Source organism: Oncorhynchus gorbuscha, unplaced genomic scaffold (genome assembly GCF_021184085.1).
Source record: "Oncorhynchus gorbuscha isolate QuinsamMale2020 ecotype Even-year unplaced genomic scaffold, OgorEven_v1.0 Un_scaffold_2129, whole genome shotgun sequence".
NCBI classification, from domain to species: Eukaryota; Metazoa; Chordata; class Actinopteri; order Salmoniformes; family Salmonidae; genus Oncorhynchus; species Oncorhynchus gorbuscha.
The window spans coordinates 83538-91956 of NW_025746716.1; the positions used below are offsets into that span (position 1 = coordinate 83538).

The 8419-nt window shown below is 54.7% G+C and overlaps 1 protein-coding gene across 4 annotated transcripts; it reads right to left on the reverse strand.

Annotated features, from left to right (window-relative positions):
- Window positions 1-1030: 1030 nt before the first annotated feature.
- On the reverse strand, window positions 1031-7193 carry LOC124025024 (ras-related protein Rab-33B-like). 4 transcript variants are annotated; one of them, XM_046338725.1, is made up of 4 exons: window positions 6608-7193; window positions 3453-3488; window positions 2977-3155; window positions 1031-1515 (listed from the first exon to the last, which is right to left on the reverse strand). In XM_046338725.1, the coding sequence occupies exons 3-4, from the start codon at window positions 3108-3110 to the stop codon at window positions 1140-1142; spliced, it is 510 nt and encodes a 169-aa protein (XP_046194681.1). In that variant the 5' UTR covers window positions 3111-3155; window positions 3453-3488; window positions 6608-7193; the 3' UTR covers window positions 1031-1139. The 4 variants fall into 4 exon arrangements, with proteins under 4 accessions (XP_046194681.1, XP_046194682.1, XP_046194679.1 ...); XM_046338726.1 differs by lacking the exon at window positions 3453-3488; XM_046338723.1 differs by lacking the exon at window positions 6608-7193 and having other exon boundaries at window positions 3453-3763.
- Window positions 7194-8419: the final 1226 nt, after the last annotated feature.

Here is an 8419-nt window from a genome sequence, read left to right on the forward strand (position 1 = left end):
TGCTATAGTAATTTCCGTCTTTAACCGGTTGCGATGGGAAACTTAATGAAGTTCAACATGTCCTCTTTACGACAGAATGTTAAAATGAGGTGAAGTCAAAACGTTTTCAAAAGACACCGAATTCGTAGAACGACCCTTTGGTTAATGCTTTATCCTGGGTACCAAACAGATCTGAGAGCAGGCTATAGAAGGAGACAACAGATCTGAGAGCAGGCTATAGAAGGAGACAACAGATCTGAGAGCAGGCTATAGAAGGAGACAACAGATCTGAGAGCAGGCTATAGAAGGAGACAACAGATCTGAGAGCAGGCTATAGAAGGAGACAACAGATCTGAGAGCAGGCTATAGAAGGAGACAACAGATCTGAGAGCAGGCTATAGAAGGAGACAACAGATCTGAGAGCAGGCTATAAAAGGAGACAACAGATCTGAGAGCAGGCTATAAAAGGAGACAACAGATCTGAGAGCAGGCTATAGAAGGAGACAACAGATCTGAGAGCAGGCTATAGAAGGAGACAACAGATCTGAGAGCAGGCTATAGAAGGAGACAACAGATCTGAGAGCAGGCTATAGAAGGAGACAACAGATCTGAGAGCAGGCTATAGAAGGAGACAACAGATCTGAGAGCAGGCTATAGAAGGAGACAACAGATCTGAGAGCAGGCTATAGAAGGAGACAACAGATCTGAGAGCAGGCTATAAAAGGAGACAACAGATCTGAGAGCAGGCTATAGAAGGAGACAACAGATCTGAGAGCAGGCTATAGAAGGAGACAACAGATCTGAGAGCAGGCTATAGAAGGAGACAACAGATCTGAGAGCAGGCTATAGATCAGTGGAGGCTGGTGAGGGGAGGACGGCTCATAATAATGGCTGGAATGGAGTAAATGAAATGGTATCGAGCACGTGTTTGATACTACTCCATTCCAGACATTATTATGAGCCGTCCTCCCCTCACCAGCCTCCACTGATAAAGATGCTTGATCAGAGAGGATTTCCCTCCCTCCCTCCCTCCCTCCCTCCCTCCCTCCCTTCCGGTATATGTCCAGAAGTCTTTCTCTGTGTTCTTGGTGGGCACCCTAAATTCCCCTGTTCCCCCTCCCTCCATCCCATGTTCCATTCCTCTTCTCACCCTGCCTCTCTCAACAGGTGCATGTCCAGAAGTCTTTCTGAGGGTTCTTCTTGGCTGGCAGTCTGAAAGAAGATGTCCCTGTATAGGACCCACAATAGGACCCAGACACTCCTGTGTTGTTGAGAACCGGGGGAGGGGGTCTGGTCTGTCTCTTCAGCCTGGAGGCCAGGGCCATGAACACATCCTCCACGCTGTCCTGATGCCCCCCTCCTGGTTCTCCTCCTCCTCCTCCAGGGAGGCTTTTAGCAGACGTTTCAAACAGAATCATCCCGTGGGCAACTGCAAACTTCTGGGCCTGATCCCGTGTCACCTGACCTTCGACCTTGATGGAGCGGGGGTCACAGCTGCAGGTGTCACGGAGGTCGCTCTTGTTGCCCACGAGGAACCTGCAGAGGGGGAGACATATGGAGAGTTTAAAATGTTACAGGTTACAACCGTAAAGGCAACGTTGGCCCCTACAGAGTATTCAAAACCATGTGTTGTTACTGTGTGTTGGTTGAGGTGTGTGTAACGCAGCTGCCCAATGCCGACACAATGCAGCTTTTCTGAATCTGATCCTGGCGATAGAGCTAGTTCCTCTGGGCCTCCACGTGGAACTGATCAGGTGTAAACGGGGCCATTTAACAAAAAAAAGGACAAATGGAATTGGCTTCTAATATGACTGACTAACCTGGTTATCTCCTGTCCCAGTGAGTACCTTCTACACCCCTCTATCCAGGTTGTATATATAACTAACCTGGTTATCTCCTGTCCCAGTGAGTACCGTCTACACCCCTCTATCCAGGTTGTATATATAACTAACCTAGTTATCTCCTGTCCCAGTGAGTACCGTCTACACCCCTCTATCCAGGTTGTGTGTGTATATATATAACTAACCTGGTTATCTCCTGTCCCAGTGAGTACTGTCTACACCCCTCTATCCAGGTTGTGTGTGTATATATATAACTAACCTGGTTATCTCCTGTCCCAGTGAGTACCGTCTACACTCCTCTATCCAGGTTGTGTGTGTCTATAACTAACCTGGTTATCTCCTGTCCCAGTGAGTACCGTCTACACTCCTCTATCCAGGTTGTGTGTGTATATAACTAACCTGGTTATCTCCTGCCCCAGTGAGTACTGTCTACACTCCTCTATCCAGGTTGTATATATAACTAACCTGGTTATCTCCTGTCCCAGTGAGTACCTTCTACACCCCTCTATCCAGGTTGTATATATAACTAACCTGGTTATCTCCTGTCCCAGTGAGTACCTTCTTACACCCCTCTATCCAGGTTGTATATATAACTAACCTAGTTATCTCCTGTCCCAGTGAGTACCGTCTACACCCCTCTATCCAGGTTGTGTATATAACTAACCTGGTTATCTCCTGTCCCAGTGAGTACCGTCTACACCCCTCTATCCAGGTTGTGTATATAACTAACCTGGTTATCTCCTGTCCCAGTGAGTACCGTCTACACCCCTCTATCCAGGTTGTGTGTGTGTGTATATAACTAACCTGGTTATCTCCTGTCCCAGTGAGTACCGTCTACACCCCTCTATCCAGGTTGTGTGTGTGTATATAACTAACCTGGTTATCTCCTGTCCCAGTGAGTACTGTCTACACCCCTCTATCCAGGTTGTGTGTGTATATAACTAACCTGGTTATCTCCTGTCCCAGTGAGTACTGTCTACACCCCTCTATCCAGGTTGTGTGTGTATATAACTAACCTGGTTATCTCCTGTCCCAGTGAGTACTGTCTACACTCCTCTATCCAGGTTGTGTGTATATATAACTAACCTGGTTATCTCCTGTCCCAGTGAGTACCGTCTACACCCCTCTATCCAGGTTGTGTGTGTATATAACTAACCTGGTTATCTCCTGTCCCAGTGAGTACTGTCTACACTCCTCTATCCAGGCTGACAGGCCTCTGAAGCTGTCTGGTCTGGTGACGTCGTAGATGAAGAGAACAGCATGAACGTTCCGATAGTACTGCTGGACCATGGACTTCCTGAAACGCTCCTGGCCCGCCGTGTCCCATAGCTGGAGCTGGAGGGAGAGAGATGGTTGGGGGGTGAAACTATTCTACATGTGAGAGAAGAGGTTTTAGAGATGGAGGAGCGGGAGGAGAGAGGGTGGAGGGAGAGAGATGGTTGGGGGGTGAAACTATTCTACATGTGAGAGAAGGGGTTTTAGAGATGGAGGAGCGGGAGGAGAGAGGGTGGAGGGAGAGAGATGGTTGGGGGGTGAAACTTTTCTACATGTGAGAGTAGGGGTTTCAGAGATGGAGAAAGAGGGGGAAGCAGAGAGAGAGGGAGGGGCCTTTTCTCACTTATATTTGCTCACCTCCTGCGTCCTCTCTCCTCCATCCTCTCTGTCCTCCTTTAAAAAAGGTCCAAGTTAAACCAGGAGAGGCGGCGAGGAGGGAAAGTGGACGAGAATGAGCTTGTATGAAATAAGACTTCTCCAATCGCTCGACAGAGCGGCTAATGAGGTTTAGAGGGTGGAATCCCAACATAAACGTATAAAGTGATATAAACTTAGATGGTTGTACGAGATATTTTAAAGATAAAAGGATAAGTAGAATAAATGTTTGCATGCATTTCTCCTCTGATAAAAACAATAGCTGACTTAAAGGGGGCGTGGAAGATTTCAAAACACTTGTGCTTCATCGCCAAAAGGACGCTATCGAGGAGGGGTCTAGGTCCGTCTCCTTTTGTCTACTAATGAACTGACACTCCTCAATCACTTATCAGGTTCTGGATCACGTGGGAGAGAGAGGGGCGGGGGGCGGGGGAGAGAGAGGGGCGGGGGAGAGAGGGGGGAGGGCGGGGGAGAGAGGGAGGGCGGGGGAGAGAGGGGGCGCGGGGAGAGAGAGAGGGGCGGGGGCGGGGGGAGAGAGAGGGGGAGGGGAGAGAGAGGGGCGGGGGAGAGAGAGAGGGGGGGGTGGGGGAGAGAGAGAGGAGAGAGAGGGGCGGGGGGCGGGGGAGAGAGAGAGGGGGCGAAGGGAGAGAGAGAGAGGGGGCGGGGGCGGGGGAGAGAGAGAGAGGGGCGGGGGGGGGGGGAGAGAGGGGCGGGGGAGAGAGGGGGAGGGCGGGGGAGAGGGGAGGGGAGAGAGAGGGGCGGGGAGAGAGAGGGGAGGGCGGGGGGAGAGAGGGAGGGCGGGGGAGAGAGGGAGGGCGGGGGAGAGAGGGAGGCGGGGGCGGGGGAGAGAGGGGGGCGGGGGAGAGAGGAGGGCGGGGGAGAGAGAGAGGGGGCGGGGAGAGAGAGAGGGGGCGGGGGCGGGGGAGAGAGAGAGGGGGCGGGGGCGGGGGAGAGAGAGAGGGGCGGGGGGAGAGGGAGGGCGGGGGGAGAGAGAGGGGCGGGGGAGAGAGGGGCGGGGGAGAGAGAGGGGGAGGGGCGGGGGAGAGAGAGAGGAGAGAGAGGGGTGGGGGGCGGGGGAGAGAGAGAGGGGGCGGGGAGAGAGAGGGGGGGGGGAGAGAGAGGGGGGCGGGGGAGAGAGAGAGGGGGCGGGGGGGGAGAGAGAGGGGGCTGGGGGGAGAGAGGGGGGCGGGGGAGAGAGAGAGGGGGGCGGGGGAGAGAGAGAGGGGGGCGGGGAGAGAGAGAGAGGGGGGCGGGGGAGAGAGAGAGGGGGGGGGGGAGAGGGAGGGCGGGGAGAGAGAGGGGCGGGGGAGAGAGAGGGGGTCGGGGGAGAGAGAGGGGGAGGGGAGAGAGGGGGCGGGGGAGAGAGAGGGAGGGCGGGGGAGAGAGAGAGGAGAGAGAGGGGTGGGGGGGGGGGGAGAGAGAGGGGGGCGGGGGAGAGAGAGGGGTGGGGGAGAGAGAGGGGGCGGGGGAGAGAGAGAGAGGGGGAGCGGGGGAGAGAGAGGGGGCGGGGAGAGAGAGAGGGGGGGGGAAACGGGGAGAGAGAGGGGGGGGAGAGAGAGAGAGGGGGGGGGGGAGAGAGAGGGGGGGGGGGAGAGAGAGGGGGCGGGGGGAGAGAGGGGGAGAGAGAGGAGGGGGGCGGGGGAGAGAGAGGGGGGGAGAGAGAGGGGGGGGGGGAGAGAGAGAGAGAGGGGGTTTTAGGGGAGAGAGAGAGAGAGGGGGGCGGGGGAGAGAGAGAGAGGGGGCGGGGGAGAGAGAGAGGGGGGATGGGGGAGAGAGAGAGGGGGGGGGGAGAGAGAGGGGGCGGGGGAGAGAGAGAGGGGGCGGGGGAGAGAGGGGCGGGGGAGAGAGGGGCGGGGGAGAGAGAGGGCGGGGGGAGAGAGAGAGGGGGCGGGGGGAGAGAGAAGGGGGGAAGAGAGAGGGCGGGGAGAGAGAGGGGGCGGGGGAGAGAGGGGGGGGGGGAGAGAGAGGGGCGGGGGAGAGGGGGCGGGGGAGAGAGAGGGGCGGGGGAGAGAGGGGTTTTGGGGATGTGGGAGAGAGAGAGGGTGGGGGAGAGAGGGGGGGGGGAGAGAGATTCGGGGGATGTGGGAGAGAGAGAGGGGCGGGGGGATGTGGGAGAGAGAGGGGTGGAGAGAGGGGCGGGGGATGTGGGAGAGAGAGAGGGGCGGGGGATGTGGGAGAGAGAGGGGGCGGGGGATGTGGGAGAGAGAGGGGGCGGGGGATGTGGGAGAGAGAGAGGGGCGGGGGATGTGGGAGAGAGGAGGGCGGGGGATGTGGGAGAGAGAGGGGGCGTGGGGATGTGGGAGAGAGAGGGGGGGGGGGGATGTGGGAGAGAGAGGAGGGGGGGGGGGGATGTGGGAGAGAGAGAGGGGGCGTGGGGATGTGGGAGAGAGAGAGGGGGGCGTGGGGATGTGGGAGAGAGAGAGAGGGGGCGTGGGGATGTGGGAGAGAGAGAGGGGGCGTGGGGATGTGGGAGAGAGAGGGGGCGTGGGGATGTGGGAGAGAGAGAGGGGGCGTGGGGATGTGGGAGAGAGAGAGGGGCGTGGGGATGTGGGAGAGAGAGGGGCGTGGGGATGTGGGAGAGAGAGAGGGCGTGGGGATGTGGGAGAGAGAGAGGGGGCGTGGGGATGTGGGAGAGAGAGAGGGGCGTGGGGGTGTGGGAGAGAGAGCGTGGGGATGTGGGAGAGAGAGAGGGGGGGGGGATGTGGGAGAGAGAGAGGGGCGGGGGGATGTGGGAGAGAGAGAGGGGCGTGGGGATGTGGGAGAGAGAGAGGGGCGTGGGGATGTGGGAGAGAGAGAGGGGGCGTGGGGATGTGGGAGAGAGAGGGGCGGGGGGGATGTGGGAGAGAGAGGGGGCGTGGGGATGTGGGAGAGAGAGAGGGGGCGTGGGGGTGTGGGAGAGAGAGAGGGCGTGGGGATGTGGGAGAGAGAGGGGGCGTGGGGATGTGGGAGAGAGAGAGAGGGGCGTGGGGATGTGGGAGAGAGAGAGGGGGCGGGGGATGTGGGAGAGAGGGGCGGGGGGGATGTGGGAGAGAGAGAGGGGGCGGGGGGATGTGGGAGAGAGAGGGCGGCTGTATAAACTCTCACACAGTTAGTCAGCAGATGATGTTATTCTACTTCCCATCAACATATCGACTCACCAGATAGAAGACCAACGTCAATATAACGATTTCTCCTCCCCCTCTCTCATGATAACTCCAATCAGAAGGTCAGCCCTGTCTCATAGTAACCTCCGGGCTCTAAAGGGCCTATGATGGAAACGGAGCGTAGTTTGAGTTCATTGTCCCGCTGCGTTTTCGGACCGGATACGATGCTCTGCCCCTCTGTTTCCGTAGGCCGTCTAGAGCCCTTAAAGCAGTGGAGATTAAATACATGGACCGGATACGAAGCTCTGCCCCTCTGTTTCCGTAGGCCGTCTAGAGCCCTTAAGGGAATGTTGAGATTAAATACATGGACCGGATACGAAGCTCTGCCCCTCTGTTTCCGTAGGCCGTCTAGAGCCCTTAAGGGAATGTTGAGATTAAATACATGGAGGACTTTTGGCCCCTAAACGAGATATGTGTTTTGAAGCAGTCAGAGGTCAGAGAGAGAGAACCAGAATACACAAAGGGACAAAAGGCAGAAACACATTATGTCACATACTTGCAGGTGAGTAAATGCTTGATTTCATTTGTCCTGACACAATGGAACCAATTGGATAGTCCCCAAAGGTAAAACACCATACCATGCAGGCAACCTAAGACATCTCAATCTCAATCTCTCTCTCTCTCTCTCTCTCTCTCTCTCTCTCTCTCTCTCTCTCTCTCTCTCTCTCTCTCTCTCTCTCTCTCTCTCTCTCTCTCTCTCTCTCTCTCTCTCTCTCTCTCTCTCTCTCTCTCTCTCTCTCTCTCTCTCTCTCTCTCTCTCTCTCTCTCTCTCTCTCTCTCTCTCTCTCTCTCTCTCTCTCTGTCTCTCTCTGTCTCTGTCTCTGTCTCTGTCTCTGTCTCTGTCTCTGTCTCTGTCTCTGTCTCTCTCTCTCTCTCTCTCTCATACAAAACAATGTCTTGTTAATCACCATGCTTCCTCCATCATGTGGTCTGCCCTGCTCGGATAAAGAGAGCATGGGTTGGCCAATATCCTCTTTTCATGTCTGTGTTTCCGTAAACACACAGAAATCACATAATTTAGCCCATCACGGATGTTACAATACTTTTCACGAAATTAAATAACCCTACTAATGTTGTGTGCTGAGGTGAAAGGTTTTTATTTAACCTTTTTTTTAACTACTAAAGTCAGTTAAAGAACACATTCTTATTTACAATGATGGCCTACACTGGTCAAACCCGGACGACGCTGGGCCAACTGTGCGCTGCCCTACCGGACTCCCGATCACCGCATCGCACGTGGTTGTGGTTTGTTCTGCTGTATGAGAACCGGGGGAGTTACATATGCATGTATGGAACTCCGAAACACACTAGTTTCAAGTTAACAAGACATTCATTGTATTCATACTTATTTAACCGTCACTGTTGATCCAAGAGGCCAAACAACACAAAGTGCCAGTCCTTTCAACTGAGCCTTTAATGACATTTGGATATCCTACACTGGTTTAGGTCAAAAACTAAACATGACCATTTACAGAAGATGACATTTTGTTTGACCTGTACAAATAAAACTATATTTCAAAAGGAACTTAACTAAGATTAATAGACCAAAGTTGATACCACAGACCGCTTGCTGTTCATGCGCAATAGTAGGCGCAGATTCAGCTGCAAACACAAATGTTTAACGAGTAACGCCTACAAAGTGCAAATATCTATTTTTTTAAATGCCCATACTACGAGGCAATGAGAGTGTCGTCTGAGAGAAATCAACACCACCTTCTCAAAATGTGTGAGCATAAAAATGATAAGGCACATTTTTGTTTACGCAGTGATTCTCTGGTGCCTTAAATTGTGTAATGCACCAATTAA